Raw genomic sequence first — 19,141 nt, 5'->3', positions numbered from 1 at the left:
TTTTGTTCTTTGATTAACATGAATGACACAGATGACACGAATACATTCTATATACTGACACGCATCCGAACTTACTTAAGATAATAAACGACTGTTTATGTTTACCTTGTATTCAACAGTTTAAACACAATAAGACGCGGAAGAGAACCTAGTTCAGTAACGTTACTCACTCGCTGTGTGACAGGCACAGGCTTTTAGTGTTCGCTAGCTCCGAGTCGAGTGTACGCGCTCAGAAAAGCGTATCTCGGGACATAGTGTGAATAAAAAGTTTAACAGGCAAGGCTTGCAAATAATACACTTATTACCTAGAAGTGATGATGCAGAAGTGCAACGTCACACTGTGTTGCTAAACGTGATGTAAGGCATTGTAATTGGGACGAGGGCGCTGCGTCAGAACTTCAGCTGGTAGAATACACGATACTACGAACTCTCTTCGCCGCTAATCGGTCACGATCCAAAATCGGTATATCGCACACCCATAGCCGACACCACCAAATACTCTTATTGTGACGTCCTGATAAACGGAGATCACTTTTCACAGTCCAAATAAAGGCCCACTTACTCAGAAATATGCCACATTATGAAAATAAAATCTTAATGCAGTTAAGTTTATTTTTGACTTTATGTTAAGTACTGTAAGTAACGATATGATAGATATCAGTAAGTGGTTCTCAACCAGGGAATGATTATTAATATTATTAATTAATATTAAAGCCACAGGATGAATATGAATATATTAAAATAATTTAAATTGAAATAAAATCATATGTAAACTGACATTTCTTATTTTTTCCCTCCAATAACTATTTTATAGTTATTGGCCTTTATTCAAGAACATACTGTACAGTTATAGAAACGTCTGGAATCACAAAATGAATCGTGGTTCATTGATTTAATACATCAATACTCCTAGTTTCTGTTAATAAAAAAAGTTTGAAAACAAGCAGCTTTGTCAATTAAAGCAGAAACACCAGAAATATCTTACAGTTTGTCTACAGCGGGTCCTTACTATACATGTCAAAAGAGAAAGTTCTAAATCCATTTGTCCTGTTGTTGGAAGTAGTGCAAATGCATGGAATGGAGTACATCAGAAATGGAACAGGGCATCAGTTTACTGTGCGATGTCGTAACATGGCGCCACATCCAGTGATAGACAGTATCACTGATTATAATGGGTTCTCTTTAACTTTGTCACGTCATGCGTGTAGTCTGGTGTAGACGTGGTTTTAGCCTAAAAATATTGTGTTGGACAATAAGGGGGCCTTCGACTCAAAAAGGTTGAGAACCACCGATCTACATCAATAACATGAGTCTTGCTTTAAGAATTTAGATTAATCACCAGTGTTTATTCACATCATGCATTCATTCAAATCCATTCAGCATCAAAATGTGAAAATTTAAATACAAACTAATGAAATAGAGATTGAGGTTTAAGAGATCTGAAAGATGGTGGTTTTATCATGGAGGTGTAGTAATAGAAGGAGACGACGGTTGCATCCAGTTTGACACCTTCCCGACATCACTGCAGTTCATCGAGCACTAGTCGGCAGCACTCGCCCACTTTGGCCGGCTCAGAGACCCTGGCGTATTTAGAAATCTGAGAGTTGACACCCAAAGATCGTGCAAGGTCCTTTGCAGTGTTGTCCCCGGCCACTGTGGTCCCCAGGGCCACCAGAATCCTGAAGACGGCCTCTTTGTCCTGTACGACCTCTAAGGCAGTGCTAGCCACTGACAAGCACTGTGCCTTGGCCTCGATCTCAGCGGGTTGACCGTACAATCTTCCAGCGTAGTTGAGCAGCAGGGTAGCCAATGCCACGTGGATGTTCTTGTTGCAGACGGCACGGAGGTCTCCGGCCCGGGACAGGACTGTGTCACGGTGCCCCAAGAGTAGAGCGCGGCCATGGGATCCAGAGAAACAGTTGCAGAGAGTGCGGAGCGCCAGCATTTGATTTGCAGGCCTTCCTTCGGGGGTCATGAGACCCAGGAGATGGTTGCAGAGACTGGCACCCTCTGTCCCGCCACAAAGCTGGGCATTGACTTCAGGATGGCGCACAGCCAAGCGCAGGATGTCCAACACAGGGAAGACAATGTCTGAGGAGGGAGATGATGACTGATTAAATTGATTGAGCTTTATTATAGTACTTACTACAATCTGTTTAATGGGCTATTTTGATTTACAGAGAAACAATTTTGGATTAAAGTCACGATGAAACAGAAGTAACAACAGATATTTTCTTCTGTATTAAGACGTAGATCAGAGTGTAATGGATTATTGAAAAAAAAAAAAAATTTGTTTGCGCACAAGGAATTTTAGCTTTAGTCATGTGACGCATATTGTACCAACACTATATTCATGTTTATACCGGTATTGTGTCTGTTATGTGCTATTCACATTCACACAGTTGTTAAAATATGTTACTTTGCACACTCTTCATATCAAAGTCCTGCAAAGATGACAGACATTTTTTTTGCATTTACTGTCCTGCGGCAAAACATGAGAGCCGTTGCGTTTAAGACCAAACATATGGTGGGTGGGTGAGTGAGTGCGACCTGGATCGATCAGTGAATGGTGAGATATTTTGCCAAATAAAATATCCTACCAGAAGTAGTGCGCGATAACTTTATTATTTATTTTTCTGTCTGTATCATCTCAGTGAGCTTTTACGCATGCGGAGTAAGGTGAATTTAGCGTTTTATGAGGTTTCAGTGTGGATGAAAAACTTTTGAAGAACGCCTGATAACGTTAGTGTGGACGGAGAGCGCTTTTAAACGAAAACGGCATTTTCAAATGTATCCAGATTAATGTAGTAATTGGTTACTATCTAGCCTTAGTTAGTATCTAATTTTTTCTTTAAGACTGGTCACAAAGTCACATAAAAAGTCGATATACAACTAGATATACAACTGGCCCCAGGTTCCGAATCAAATGTCAGGGGTGTCCAATCCTGCTTTTGGTAGACCATCTACCTGCAGAGTTAACACACATGACTAGTAGTTTGTAATTCTGAAGACCTTGATAATTGGTTTCATGAGGGTTGAAGGTAGCTAAACTCTGCTGGGCCTTGGCCCTCCAGGAGCAGGATTAAACACCCTTGCCCTCAGTGATGCTTTGCTAAACATTGGTAGTATAGTGAATAGTTTTTGTTTTTTTTAATAAAGTAATCTCAATGTCTTGCCTTCTGGCCAGTGGCTAGTCCTCCAGAGAACACTGATCTGGTCTGCTGTGGGCTGTTCCTGGTTCTTCGGGTCTGAAACTAGCATTAACAACTTCTCCAGACAGTCCAATGCTGTGTCACTCAGCTTATGGTCCGCAGGAGCATCGTTGTTCAGCTCCCGAAGCTTACCTATGCGTAATATTGGGGAAATGTTATGTAGGAATACAGGAGAAATTATTATCAGCAAATATGACATTATTGATTGAGGAGCCTGGCTCTCCAGAGGGGCCTGGACCGCCCAATCACGAGGGGCCCACGGAGATGAAGTCAAAAACACTTTAAATGCATACACACCTACATATATAGCAGGATTTCTATAGTTAATTTAACAAAAAATTAAACCAGAAAATAATTTCTTGAAATAAAATAAAAATGACCTGGAAAAGTAATTTTTGTTTAGGTTGAGTCTGAAGTGCTAAAATAATAACTAAAATAAATAGACATATTTAGGAAAAAAGTGCCCCTGTGGTGAAAATCAAGCTTTTAATGTTGTCATATGTCTATGTGGTGTTTTTAATATGCTTTAAGACAAACCATGTACAAAATAATAAGTCAACACCATTGGTGATTTTGAAAATTCACAAAAATCGCTGCAAAAGATGCTTTCCAACAGGTGTTTAACCATTCGTTGTAAAACTGTGGACCTATTTTTCCAAACGCCTCACAACAGTACATTCTTCCATTGAGAGCTTGAATAATAGACACTCCAGCCCAGTTGGTGGCGATAATGCACTTTTGCCAATGTTTGGATAGTGTAGCCTACGATACCGCAACTGCATAACTACAGAAAGAATACAAACAACCCCATTTCCATCTCCGGCGGCGGAGTAATACCGTACCTCACAGAACATCCAATACAAGTCAATGGAGTTGGACAAAAACTACGATAAAACCTGTTGGAAAGCATCTTTTGCAGCGATTTTTGTGTGAGCATATCAGTGAACACCCCAGACCACTCGGTGAGTTTCACGTCTTTGTAAACTATAGTGTAATGCGTTTTATGAATGATTCTATCAGTGCCCCTATGTAACCCTGTGGGGGGGGCTAATACAGAAACCTTCCGAACTTGTCCTTTAAAACTACAGTGAACCAAAGACAGTCTCAAAAACGTGGTTTGAAATCGCTGTTGTTTCTGACGTCACAAACTATCTTCTTTTAACCAATCACGTCAATGAGTGGATCTCTGAGCTGGTGCGAGTGAGTGGAGAGTTACAATCAAGCTATTTTAAGGCATGAAGAAACTATTTTTGAAAGAAAAAAAACTTTTAAATATGTCATTTTGGTGATCAAAGATGAGTTTTAAGGGATAAAATGATTGACTACAGGGGGACTTTAAAATTAAAAAACAAAATCTAAATTAAAAAACTTTAATGGTATCAATAATACTAATATAACACTGCTTAACAGAATATCATGTTATTAACACTGTATTATCATGGTATCGTGTCTAAAAAGCCCAACCTGAAAGGCCTGTGGCCCACCTTACATCAAGCTGAAGCCAAGACTCTGATTAAGACAAATTCTGATGTAAAAGTGTCACTTACCAAGAATCTGAGTGATATTCGCCTGTTCAAACATAACTCCATCGGTATTGGGGAAAAAGATGTTAGTTGTAGCTTTCTGGCGAGAGGAAGAGGAATAGGCACTGCCACCTGGAGAGCATTGAGAGGTACATTAGTGCACATGATCCATATGTGAGTGTGGCACTGTGTATTTGCGCATATCTATGTATTTTACCAGTAAAAGGATCAGCTCCGCCTGAAGGCCTTGTGCCTGTGGATTCTGACCCGGGAATATACCGACCAGCTCCTGCACAAACGAATACAAACATCTCTCATAATCTACAGAAAACCTTTGGTTTCATATTAGAAAATAACAAGTGCTATTCAAAAAAGCATACCTGTGAAAGGATCAACACCAAATCCTTGGCTGCCTTCTCCTGAACCTGGGATGTATCGCCCTGCACCTGAAAACACAGGAGGAACATAAATCACACTTCAGTCTTTACCTTCAACTGAACAAGGTGTGTGTATTAGGGATGGGCATTTCAAGGAAAAATAATATTCGATGACTGCTGGGAATTATTCAATTATTATTCGAAAATCGCACCCCTCCGTCCCCCACCTGCTCACTGGTAAAACGACATTTGCTCAAATACCGCTCCACCTCCAACATTAAATTTCTCTACTGGAGCTTATAACCATGTTGTAGTCATTAAAGAAAACGCATTTAGTTTCATATTTATGTTTAAATAACATAATGGTATTTTTTGATTTCATCTATGTTGATTATATGAAAAGTTAACTGCATGAGTAAGATAGGATCATAAGATGCGCTATATATCGGGAGACATGGAGTGGGTCAGGCATGATTTTGACCACTTCATTAAGCTTTGTTTTGTAGAAAGACTTTCTTTAAAGTGAATTTCATTTAGTATAAATTGTATCTTAATTTTAATCAATGTTTCATCAACCAATTGCCTGGATTTAATAAATAAGAAGCAAATATAGCAGACAATATATTCAGGAAATGGAGGCGCCGGTGCGATCACTTGCACTGCACGTGAACTGGAACTCGTCTCATAAAGGAACCTAAACTCAGAGTATGAGCTACTTGCCTGCCTCACAGACATGATAAATATATCTATAGAAAGCTTGAAATGTCTATCTTTTAAACAAAAAAATTCAAAACGAAAAGAAACATACTACTCTCTGCTTATGTAGGCCTAACATGTAATAATCTCTCTATAGGCACGTTCACTACTGCGAAGATGGCGAGTCAGCATCGTCAACTTCATCTTTGCAGCCGACACTGACACAGAAAACACTAGTTTATTAATAAACAATTAACATGTCTCCTTGCTATATTTGACACATTCATAATCATTACTTTTGCCGGTTCTTTGTGACAGCTTTTAGGTGTGTTATTGGCAGCGTAACCCTCTGGTTACATGAACGTGTCACTACATCAGCACCTAACACATGGGGATTTTTTTTTTGTTTTTTTACAATAATCGCACAACCTATTCGATATTCTATAATTAAATCAACTAGTTGAATATTCGAAAATCGTGACTCATCCCTAGTGTGTATGTGAATATATACCACACCAGCTATTTATTAGTGATCCGGTTACCTGTGAAAGGGTCTGCGACCGAAGCGGGGGCTGCCCCAAGAGTCTGGCCTTTAGTGTTTTCGATGATGAAATTAGCCACCTGATCCAAGAACATGGGGCTCAGGTCATTCTTCTCCAAGAAGTTGTGAGCTACTAGCCAGGGGTCATCAGTCACATTATAAGGCAGCTTCATGGGTGGACCGCCCTCATTCACATCGATGGAGAAGACAAAGTCGTACTCCTTTAGGCAGAGAAAGCACAGAGGTTACAACATGATTCCAACTTGATTAGCAATGGTTTAACCTCTGTACAGTATCAACGTTGGACATTAAACAAAGATTTATTTCAAACCACTGACACACCATACAAACCACAACATGAGCAAAATCTACTAGAGTCTCACCTTGCCTTCATACATCACTCGCTTTGAACTTTGCTGAGAAGACCCGCCCACTACATCTCCAATCTTCACCCAGCGTTCGTCACTCATGCTCCACTGATATGCTTCAACATTAGAATCCTCCTTTATGAGCCGCGTCTGTCCATCACGATTCCCTAAAAATATACCATAATACAGGGAGCAAACATTTAGATTTTATATAAACGTATTAATTATAATTGAATATAACGTAATATAAAACTTACTGTTACCTTTCAAAAGTTTGGGGTTGGTAAGAATTTTTTTTTATGTTTTGAAAAAAGTCTTATGCTCAAGGCTGCATTTATTTAAATAAGTACACAGTAAAAATAATAATAATAATAATAATTCATTACATTTATATAGCGGCCATTAAAATCACTTTACATAGAAGGGGGAATCTCCTCAACCACCACCAATGAAAAACAGTAATATTGTGAAATATTATTACATATTTAAATAATTACATATTTACAGTGTAGTTTATTCCTGCAAATGGTAAAGCTGAATTTTCAGCATCATTACTCCAGTCTTCAATGTCACGCGTCTTTAGAAATTCTTTTAATATGCTCAAGAATTTACTGCTCAAGAAACACTTATTATTATCAATTTTAAAAACAGTTGTGCTGCTTAATATTTTTGTGGAAATGGATTTTTTTTCAGGATTCTGTGGTTAAAGTTCAAAATAACAGCATTTATTTGAATAAAACAATATTTTTTAAATACATTTCTACTGTCACTTATAATCAATGCAGCCTTGATGAATAAAAGTATTAATTTCTTTCAAAACTCCATAATCTTGAATGGTAGTCTATTATTCATTCACACTAAAGATCCATTATAGGCAAACACATCTGCTTAATGTTCTTGGAAACACTGCATGTGTACAAGCCTTACCTGGTTCATTGAGGTGTTCTCTCCCAGGTAAGTCCTCGATCTTGATGTCGCCCAAGTCTCCAGTCTTGGGATCGATGATGGCTTTGGAGAGCTCATCCTCAAAAGCCTGTACGTCCTGAGCACTTGCTACACGCTCTTCGCTCTCAGTGAACACACGGATAATGCCATCGCTTCAGAGAAATGTGAAACGCTCAGCCTCATGCAGGCTAATAAAGTGAATTATTATATAACAGAAATAGTATGTATACCTGGCTCCCACAGCAATGTCTCCATTAGGCAGAATACAGCAGCACCACACTGACTGGGCAGGAAGACGGATAGTCTGGGAACATTCCCCCTTCCTCCACACCCTCAGTGTCCTGTCCTCTCCTGTGCTTATGAAGTCTATGACAGGAAAAAAAGAGAGGACAATATGGGAGATTTTATGCACAAAAATGTAGCACACATACGACAAAACTAAAGGTAATCACCTTGTCCGTTAGGAAAGACAGCAAGGCTGTAGATATAGTTAGTGTGTCCGTAGTAAATCTGCACGCATTCACCCGTCACCATCCACCGTCTTATACTGGCGTCATTACTGCAGGAGAAAAACTCCACGTCGTTTATCACCGCGAGCCCTCGCACACAGTCCTCATGACCTGCAGGACACATATTTCAAATATCACAGTCAAACATTGCATTTCACCCGTGCCACAATCTTTACACATGGTGACCGCTTCTGGAGAGCTGTAAACACTACACAAGCTCCACAGTTTCTATATACAGCATCAATGTTGTTTTGTAAAAAGCATTAGAGCTATCAGTTGCGCCAATGTACCAGTGTAGGTGTTCTCACAGCGACCAGCTTTCCATAACTTGATGGTCTTGTCAGCTGATCCAGACAGCATTAAGCCCTGATCCGGTAAAATGAGCACGGCCCATACAGCAGCCGTGTGTCCCTGAGGAGTAGCAATAACAGAAGAAACCAGTCAGCACATATTCACACTGTACTGAAATCGATTGCAAGCAATATGAGCGTATCTAATCACCCTCTCAAAGAGACAGGGTGGGGAGGGGGACATATTTAAGAAAAGCTGTGGTGTAAGGCTGCATGATGAGAATTTTGTTTATTTATTGCAATTTACTGATACAAATTGTGATTGCAAATGCGATAAAAAAAACCCTCCTGGTCCAATTTGGATAAAACATTTTTTTGTTATTATATGTCAATATGACTATAATTATTATTATTAAATGAAATTGTAATATTTTTATTTTACTGTTAAATAATAGTGTAAAATATAGGGCTTAATACATTTATTAATATATTAAAATTAATAAAAAAACTAAAATGTATATACTAATATATTATTTATATTTTCTTAATTTCTTTATTTTAAATAGGGCTGTCAGTTAAACGCGTTATTAACGGCGTTAACGCAAACCCATTTTAACGGCGTTAATTTTTTTATCGCGCGATTAACGGTCTTTTTGGCCTAGCAAACTTTGTAGTTTTTTTTCACATGCTTTTGCAATAGGACGCGGCATGGACGTTTTGAAAGCGCAAGCGGATCTAGCTAGACCGGAAACAAAACAACAGGCACGCCGCACACACTTGTTTGGGCTTGCGAGCCGGATGCGCGAGCGCGAATCTCTCTGCTCGCGCGTGGAATATAATGTGCCGAGCACGAATCTCTCTGCTCGAGTCGCGCGCTCTCAGATACACGCTGCTCTTGTTAGAATTTTCTCTGGGCTCGCTCAGACAATATGTGCCTGCACTTAAAACGTGTTCAGTGCAATCGCGAATCTCTCCTCTTCCCCAGCTAACAATTTTAGGTTATAAGAACGTTTTCATAACGTTCCCATTAAGTTATAAAAACGTTATTTCTGAATGTTATAGGAACGTTCAAAACGTCCAGTTTTGAGTGGATGACGAGCGCGAGACACCGAAATGGATGCCAATAAGATTCTGAATGGAACGTTTACTTTTAAAAAGTTGCCAAATGGTTCCATTGAAGAGACCAAAGTGATCTGTGTGTTTTGTCGTTGTGAACTGAGCTATCATCATCGCAGCACGTCCAGTCTGAAATACCACTTGATGATGGCCAAACACACACACACACACAGCTGATGCGAATTCTCCGCCCCCTCGTCAATATCAGGACCTCGTCAGTATTTCTTTCACCCTTTTATTGATGGACAGTGTTACATTGTGTGAGAGATTATTTGCTCCAAGTAAGAATGTTTTAGTGTGAAATTGAACACAATATATGCCAATGTTGTTTTCAATAAAAAACATTTGCACAAAGCAAGCCGATCCACTTTTCCATGTTGATAAGAGCATTAAAATGAGAAAAAATAATGGGATAAAAAAAAAATCAAGAGACATTTAGAATAGATAAAAATGTGCGATTAAATGCGATTAATCGCGAGTTAACTATGACATTAATGCGATTAATCGTGATTAAATATTTTAATCGTTTGACAGCACTAATTTTAAACCATATTGCTTTTATTTTGGCAAAATAAAAATTTAATTTTTATTTCTCATAATGAGGTTTATGTATTGAAGTTTATTTAACAAAGTTATGGAGGAGTACGTTCAGGTAATCCAACCAATCAGTGTAAGAAGAGACCTGTATTTATAGGCATCTCTCACCTCTGTCCAGTGACAGAATTGCAGCATCCCTCCACCACTTCCACGCCTAACTTTTAAGGTTGTTCCTATCCTAGTCAAGGATGGGGGGGTACTTTGGGTTCAGGGCAAATTCCAAACTCGGAGCACTCGCTTTGGACAGCACACTAAATATGCATACGTAAAGGTATAGTTGACCCAAAAATGAAAATTCTGTCATTAATTTCTCACCCTCGTGTCGTTCCAAACCAGTAAGACTTTCATTCATCTTCGGAACACAGATGAAGATCTTTTTGATGATATCCGAGAGCTTTCTGTCCCTCCATTGAAAGGTAAGCAACTACCACTTTGACACTTCAAAATGTTCATAAAGAGCATGTTCATATCACCGAACATAAACAGAAGCTCAAACAAGTCTACTTGATGCGCGAGAACAAACCTCTTGCTGAAGCTCAAACGCGCCGCGTAACACGAGAATGAACCTCATTGGTTCTTGCTGAAGGTCAAACGTGCTGCGTAACATGAGAATGAACCTCATTGGTTCTTGCTGAAGCTGAAACGCACTGCGTAACACGAAGAATGAACCTCATTGGTTATTGCTGAAGGTCAAACGCACTGCGTAACATGAGAATGAACCTCATTGGTTCTTGCTGAAGGTCAAACGTGCTGCATAGCACGAGAATGAACCTCATTGGTTCTTGCTGAAGGTCAAACGTGCTGCGTAACACGAGAATGAACCTCATTGGTTCTTGCTGAAGCTGAAACGCACTGCGTAACACGAAGAATGAACCTCATTGGTTATTGCTGAAGGTCAAACGCACTGCGTAACATGAGAATGAACCTCATTGGTTCTTGCTGAAGGTCAAACGTGCTGCATAGCACGAGAATGAACCTCATTGGTTCTTGCTGAAGGTCAAACGTGCTGCGTAACACGAGAATGAACCTCATTGGTTCTTGCTGAAGGTCAAAAACGTGCTGTGTAACATGAAGAATGAACCTCATTGGTTATTGCTGAAGGTCAAACGCACTGCGTAACATGAGAATGAACCTCATTGGTTCTTGCTGAAGGTCAAACGTGTTGCATAGCACGAGAATGAACCTCATTGGTTCTTGCTGAAGGTCAAACGTGCTGCGTAACACGAGAATGAACCTCATTGGTTATTGCTGAAGCTGAAACGCACTGCGTAACACAAAGAATGAACCTCATTGGTTCTTGCTGAAGCTGAAACGCACTGCGTAACACGAAGAATGAACCTCATTGGTTATTGCTGAAGGTCAAACGCACTGCGTAACATGAGAATGAACCTCATTGGTTATTGCTGAAGGTCAAACGCACCGCGTAACATGAGAATGAACCTCATTGGTTATTGCTGAAGGTCAAACGCACTGCGTAACATGAGAATGAACCTCATTGGTTCTTGCTGAAGGTCAAACGCACTGCGTAACATGAGAATGAACCTCATTGGTTCTTGCTGAAGGTCAAACGTGCTGCGTAGCACGAGAATGAACCTCATTGGTTCTTGCTGAAGGTCAAACGTGCTGCGTAGCACGAGAATGAACCTCATTGGTTCTTGCTGAAGGTCAAATGCACTGCGTAACATGAGAATGAACCTCATTGGTTCTTGCGGAAGCTGAAAGGTGCTGCGTAAAACGAGAATGAACCTCATTGGTTCTTGCAGAAGCTAAACGTGCTGCTTAACACGAGAATGAACCTCATTGGTTCTTGCTGAAGTTCAAACGCGTTGCGTAACATGAGAATGAACCTCATTGGTTCTTGCTGAAGCTAAACGTGCTGCTTAACATGAGAATGAACCTCATTGGTTCTTGCTGAAGTTCAAACGCGTTGCGTAACATGAGAATGAACCTCATTGGTTCTTGCTGAAGCTAAACGTGCTGCTTAACATGAGAATGAACCTCATTGGTTCTTGCTAAAGTTCAAACGTGCTGTGTAACACGAGAATGAACCTCATTGGTTCTTGCAGAAGCTAAAATGTTCTGCGTGACACGGGAATGAACCTAATTGGTTCTTGTGGTTCTCACATGTCAAGACAACATGCTTGAGCTTCCATTTACCACAACTGATTTGTGAGTTGATGAATGTTTATATGTGAATAAAAGCCTAAATTCAATCTGTTCATCATATAAAGCAATTGTGTCTCTTCGTAAAATTGGATTAGTTTTACGATCTCTTTATGAACATTTTGAAGCATCAAAGTGGTAGTTGCATAGCTGCAAATGGAGGGACTAAAATCTCTCATAGTTCATCAAAAAGATCTTCATTTGTGTTCCAAAGATGAAGGAAAGTCTTACGGCCGTTTCACACCGCAAGCGACAGCGGCGCGTGAGCAGCGCGTATTTTTTTCGGCGTGCATGTTAATCAATGAGTGCGTTCACACCGCGAGCAGGAGCAGCGCGTGAGCGTCAAGCAGGAGCGTCGCGTGAGCAGCAGTGAAGCGGGGTTTTCGGCTTCGAGTATATTTTTGCTGCGCTGCTCACGCTCAATTAAAGTGAAACCACACTTTTGATGGACAAAATTAATATGATTTCACACAAAAAGTGCCCAAAACGCATAGAATTTGCATGTCTAGTGTGTTTTAACAAGAATTGCAATGAAGACTAACATAAAGAAAATAAAATTTTATAGAAAATGTAGGCTACCCATTAAACTTGTTTTTAATTATTCAGTTTGTGCTTTGAACAAACTTCAAATGTTTTTAACCACCAACTTCAAAAAACAAATTTTTCAAAAGTCTTTGTAAAGAAATGCTTACTTATATGTAGCCTTATATTTAGCCTGGGAGCCGCTGTTGTGACGCTGTACAAACGCTTCCAGTGTGAATACTCGCGCGCGTCTGCAGCTGCAGTGACGATGTAGTTGCGCTGACGTGCTGCTCACGGGCCGCTCATGCTTGCGGTGTGAAACGGCCGTTATGGGTTTGGAATGACATCAGGTGAGAAATTGATGACATAATTTTCATTTTGGGGTCAACTATCCCTTTAACCCTATATGACTGCATGTACAGTAAGTGTGAACTCGTGAAAACAATTTGGGAAGTCGGCACATGTTGTGCTCCCAAATGGATATTATAAGTGACCAAAACATGCATAGATGAGTTAATGTAAAGCAGCATTTACTGTGAACTGAGCTGCTCCAAAACACTGAAAACATCAGATCATGAGCTGCTCACGTGTAAAAGAACACAGTGCCATTTATTTATTTAATTAAATCGCATCCATTGCGACCTGATTATCACACTAAACCAAATTGTGATTATGGTTTTATTTTGATTAATAGTGCAGCCCTACTGTGGTGATACCAAGAACAAGAACCCTGGCATTTTACCTGTAAAGTCATCATGCACTTCTCTCCGAGCCAGACTTTGGCTGTAGTGTCCCATGAGCCACTCAATATTGTGCCAAATTTGCCAGCTGAGAGTGTACAGACTGTAAACACACACAAAAACCCCAGGAATGGGTACAGAAATCATTCCAGGGCATTTCAAGAACATCTGCATGCAGTTAAACATCTGTGATACATAATTAGCAGTGGACAGTACCTGTGTTTTTGTGACCCTTGAGGGTGAACAGAGGGTCTGGTCGGTCTAGTGAAAACACACAAATGTTGTTGTCGTGTCCTCCAGTGGCGATGAGCCCTCGGGGATAGGTTTCATTGGGAGCAATGATACACACACAAGACACAAAGTTTGAGTGGCCGTTCATGCAGAGCATCTCAGTAAAGGACTGGTTTTCACTGCAACAAAATACAGAAGAGTTAGCTATGTTAACAGTGTTTATGTCATTTTTAATAGGACTGGTTTTATTATGCATTTAAAATTGATCCTTTATACACTACTATTCAAAAGTCTGTGGTCGGTAAGATTTCTTTAAAGAAGTATCTTACTCAGCAAGGCTGCATTTATTTGATCAAATATAGAGTAAATGCAGTAATATTGTGAATTACAAAACAACCATTAATATCATTTAAAACAGAAATCATTCCTGTGATGGCAAATCTGAAATTTCAGCATCATTAATCCATTCTTCAGTGTCAAATGATCCTTCATAAAACTTTCTTATATGCTAATTTGCTGTTCAAAAAATTGTGAGTAATATTGAAAACAGATATTCTGCTTAATGTGCTGCTTAGTGTGTGAAATATTTTCTTTGAATTATTAAGTGAATAAAAAGTTTAAAAGAACAGCATTTATTTGAAGTAACCAGGTAAAAGTTTTTTCCGGTCACTTTTGATCAATTTAATGGATCCTTGCAGAATAAAACTATTATTTTCTTCTTTTTATGAAATAAAAAAATAAAATAATTAGGCCTACTGACACTAAAATTCTGAGCTGTATTGTATAAATATGATTTTATTTATTTGTTTTACTTGTTTTTTATTTTTGTCTAATTGCATATGAATCGAATCCAGAGAACGCTTAGAGGTTTAAAGGGATAGTTCACCCAAAAATGACAATTCTGTCAACAATGTGTAGCCTATGACTTTCTTCGGTGGATCACAAAAGGCAAAATGACACCCTCAGCCGCCCTTTACGGCCATTATATGAAAAAAAATATGCAGGAAGAAAGAAAATCCATACGGGTTTGGAACAATGAGACGGCGAGTAAAGTTAAACAATTTCTTATCCATTTCGGGTGAACTATTCCTTTAACGTTAACGTTACAATTAGTGGAGTGTTGTATGTCAGGAAAGCAACACCGGTCAGTTTCGTTTCAGATATGATGCTCATGAGTTGGCAAATTTCACTTGATTTGGCAGCCCATCTCAATACATTAGCAGCTACCTCTACAAACTGTAAACCACTTAGCTTAGTAACCAACGGAAACAAAAGTAAACCGGGTAACGATATTATACACAGCAGCAGCGGAGGAAGCTGTTGGTGATGTACCTGGGGTTCGGTACCCAGAGCCGACCGGTTCGGTCTCTGGACACGGAAACAAAGGCTCCGTCCGGAAAGGCAGCAGCGGCGAGACCCCTGACATCCATCTCGTGCGCGGGCAGAGAGCACCGCAGTCTGTATGAGTTACTACCGGACATTATTACTGATGAAAGACAGCGATCACTGCACGCACTGACACAGCAACACTACACACACTGCATGACGGGAGAACATTCGACAGAATAAAAGTCCTGCTAATAAATTATTATGCTGCTATACTTTTAGCACATAAATGTATCATTTTACGAGTATAATATCAAATGAATGTAAATAATATTTAAAATGATAATATTTTGAATATAGACTTTTAATATAGAACAACTGTCGATTAATAGAAGACTTTAAACTTGTTTTTCATTTGTGAACTTCAACCCGGAAAAGCTAGATTGAGTCGATTTTTGCCCTCGGATGAGGTGAATCTGTCAAAATGTCCACAAATAAGAGGATAACGCTTATATTTGGAGGCTTTATTGCAGCTGTTGCTGTGGCTTTTTATCCTATATTTTTCCACCCTCTCACTCACTCTGAAGACTACAGTAAGTCTTTTTCACTTACGTTAGTCATTATGACACTGCACATGTGTTGTTGATGTTTGTAAATTTATGTAACTTAATATAAAATAACATCACGTTCTATTATATTTCATTTTCTGACCCAGTAGTCTTATAATCATTATATCAGTTTCAGTTTAGGTAGTGAAAGCATTAATGTAAATAATAGACTATTTGTGAAGAATGTACACGTCACTGACTGTAGAATGTGTTGCTGTAAAGAATCTACGCTGAACTAAATGGACAGATTAAATTGATTACTTGAAATAAAATAAACATGTACTAAAACGTATTTTATTTCTGCAAGCTGCCAAGACAACATTTCTCATTCTTTAGCTTAAGTTGAAATACTGAAATAACAAACTAAATAAACTAACTCTAAAAAGTAAAACTTAATAAAAACTATACAGACATATAAAAACAAAAGCGAATAAAAATGACAAAAACAATTAAACAATTAAAATAAAACCAAATTATAAAAATATAATATAATTCAAAATATTAACGTTTAAATAATACATCAAAATATCACACTGAGATTATTTTAATTGTTTTAAACATTTAAAAAAAATAATAATAATAAAATGGAAGCTCAAACAAACAAAAAGGAAACCCAAACGTAAAGTGGAAGGGTCTTGTTTTTGTAAGATTCACCAAATAAAAAGTTTAACGTCAGCGTTTCTCTAGTCTAGAGTCTGAATTGTTGTTCATGTGTTTACAGAGCAGGTCCAGAAGACGAATCGATCTGGAGTCAATCAAGCAGATGTGCAGCCTGTTGGTAAGTCAGGCCCACTCGTTATGAAATCTGTTAAGTGTTGTGAGTTTGATTTATTACACTGTTAGCAAGTAGGACTGTAAACATAAATGTAATACCTGACATCACACATGTGATTAGTAGTTTGAAGCTTTAAGTAGGATCATTTAGTGGCAGGAATGTAGATTCTAGTACATAGCTTACTACAGTTTATTTGCATTAGGCACATTTGAATGCTATTTAACGGAAAATAGTTTCTTTATATGATTGTCCTGTTATGTGTCCTATTTGAATTAGGTGTGAAGATCTGGTCTGATCCCTACAAGCCAAAATCATGATTCCAGTGATACATGTGTGGATGAAAACTGAATGAATAAACATGAGGACTGATGTGTAACTCAGTGAGGAGGATTGCGTATTTGTGACGCACTTACAATAGCTTTTTGCCACCATGCATCAAATGAGGCTTTAGGTGTGTGTGTGTGTGTGTGTGTGTGTGTGTGTGTGTGTGTGTGTGTGTGTGTGTGTGTGTGTGTGTGTGTGTGTGTGTGTGTGTGTGTGAGAGAGAGAGAGAGTTTTGTGTGAGAATAGGATTGAAACTATAATGACTTGTGTTAGTCAGCACTTAAAAATATTATGTTCATGAATCACTTTCATGAGTTGTGTTAATTAATTCTGGTGTATGTACAGAGTGACATAAGATTGTTCTCTATCTATTATGAATAAAATATCTTGGAACTGTTCTTCAACTTGCCTATTTGTTTCACAAAAATATGACCACTAGATGGCGGTCATACTTCATCTTCTGGAAAAAATATTTTCAGACCTTTGGTTATAGTTCATCATGCTTTGTATGAAAATGTATTACACAAGTGAGAAACCTCTATTAAAAACCTAAAATCTGACACAAAACCTTTGTTTTCTGTTAGTATTGCTATTCGCACACAGGAGACTTTTTTGTTACTATCCCTAGTAAAATTTTATTTATCATACTACGAATCCATTAACATATTTACTCACATGTTGCTTGAGACTTACTGAAATAAAAACTATAATTCAACTTTATGTGGAGTACTTTATTATTAAGCCTAAAATGTGATTTAATATCACTATTAGTAAGGATAGTATGATCTCTGTAAAAAATCAGTCTTTAAATTCAAGATCTACAAGATACCAAAAGTACAATTGCAGGGTATTTATATTAATTACATAAATATGTAAACGTATTTGTAGTATACTTAGCATAAAATGAATGTATTTCAAATACATTTGGGTACATTAATTTTCACTAGAGACATTTTCACCACTAAACTGTGCTTTTGTAATAGTTCTGTCTGTTGCTATTGTTCTTGAGTAGATTTCTTGTGTTACTTTGGCACTGAGAGTTGGAAGAGTCATTTGGCCCTCAAAAGTTTCAAAATCTGTAACCTGAGAGCAGCACACCTCGGCCAGGACCCTGTGCCAACCAAGAACCGTTGTCATGGCAGCGGGACCGGGACAGCACCTGTGTATCGACGAGGCCCAAGGCCCTGCCCCTTTTTACCGAAGCGTTTTGTGTGTGAGGGTCCAATGAATGAGATCTTGCACAGGCTAAACACAACACAACGAAGATATTATGCTCATTCACTTTACATATTGCAAATTAAATATTAAGTACACCAGGAAAATGTTTAACCTTTGCATTGTTAGTTTGCTATTTAACCATGTGTGAGTGAACAGTTGCTTCAGGTGCTTTTCACAATGGCATTGTGTCTGTTAAAATGAATGCATGTGAGAAAGGAACAGAGAAGAGACAGAGGGGGTTTACTAAAGGATGCAGAGTCCTCTGTCCCGCGGGACCTGCCGCATATCCAAGAACTGACATAATATCTCCTCACTACCACAAAGAGCACATTGCTAACCCTCACTTGAGAGCCAGCCAGCGCAGCAGCTGCCAAACGCAATAACACTTCACCCCCCCCCCCCCCCCACCCCCACCCCCACTCCCACTCCCCATTAACTCAACCAACTCCATTGTTTATGGGATGTTGTTATTGTTGGTCGCCATTCAAAAAAACAAAAGAAAAACTTAAGGGCTCCGGCCATTCGGACAACCCGAAGTGACGAGAAGCGGAGGCTGAGAAAAGCGCAAAATTCCTCTCATTCCTCACAGATTCCTGAAACGACGACAAGGCCTTAGATGTGAGCAACGTCCGCCACAATGGGGAAATGTTAAAAAACTGTGCTAGAGCGACCAGTCCAGAGCCACATTCTCGAAGTTACCCGACAGGCCTCTAAACAAGATCGACGGAATCCTCCACATCAGGCTGTGCGTGGAAAATCTTATTCTAAGTGTGCTTGCGGGCTTTCATCCTCCTTAAGGAATGGAGGTTTTCATCAGGTTTTGTTGTGAAAGAGTTAAACACTCATAGCAGGGAGTCAGATGGCTGTTTCATAAGTCACTGTCTCTGTTGCGGCGCTCTATTGTACAGCTGTCCACAGATTGTGCTGCTGAAATGAACTCAAGAGACAAACTTCAAGCCTCTTTTGCACTTTTCTAACTTGTCAGAGTTTTTTAACAGAAATGGGACGCATTCCGATTCTCCAGCCAAAGCTATTGGGAAATGTCAGAAATGATTTCCAT

General features: G+C 39.0%; 2 protein-coding genes across 2 annotated transcripts; one reads left to right on the top strand and one right to left on the bottom strand.

The window, feature by feature from the left end:
* Nucleotides 1-587: 587 nt before the first annotated feature.
* Nucleotides 588-15,406, bottom strand: plaa (phospholipase A2-activating protein). Its single transcript, XM_077229538.1, has 14 exons — nt 15,163-15,406; nt 13,816-14,009; nt 13,602-13,702; nt 8,462-8,582; nt 8,115-8,282; nt 7,893-8,028; nt 7,645-7,814; nt 6,733-6,884; nt 6,351-6,570; nt 5,116-5,181; nt 4,953-5,024; nt 4,760-4,867; nt 3,177-3,344; nt 588-2,091 (listed from the first exon to the last, which is right to left on the bottom strand). The coding sequence occupies exons 1-14, from the start codon at nt 15,309-15,311 to the stop codon at nt 1,520-1,522; spliced, it is 2,397 nt and encodes a 798-aa protein (XP_077085653.1). The 5' UTR covers nt 15,312-15,406; the 3' UTR covers nt 588-1,519.
* A 167-nt stretch (nt 15,407-15,573) lies between these two features.
* Nucleotides 15,574-17,261, top strand: smim20 (small integral membrane protein 20). Its single transcript, XM_077227320.1, has 3 exons — nt 15,574-15,749; nt 16,486-16,542; nt 16,816-17,261. The coding sequence occupies exons 1-3, from the start codon at nt 15,641-15,643 to the stop codon at nt 16,854-16,856; spliced, it is 207 nt and encodes a 68-aa protein (XP_077083435.1). The 5' UTR covers nt 15,574-15,640; the 3' UTR covers nt 16,857-17,261.
* The last annotated feature ends 1,880 nt before the right edge of the window (nt 17,262-19,141 follow it).

Source organism: Siphateles boraxobius, unplaced genomic scaffold (assembly GCF_051911475.1).
Source record: "Siphateles boraxobius isolate OS27281-9 unplaced genomic scaffold, OSU_SipBor_1 130, whole genome shotgun sequence".
NCBI lineage: Eukaryota > Metazoa > Chordata > Actinopteri > Cypriniformes > Leuciscidae > Siphateles > Siphateles boraxobius.
Note: the sequence above shows the minus strand (reverse complement) of the source record. Positions and strands in the feature narration are given on the sequence as shown.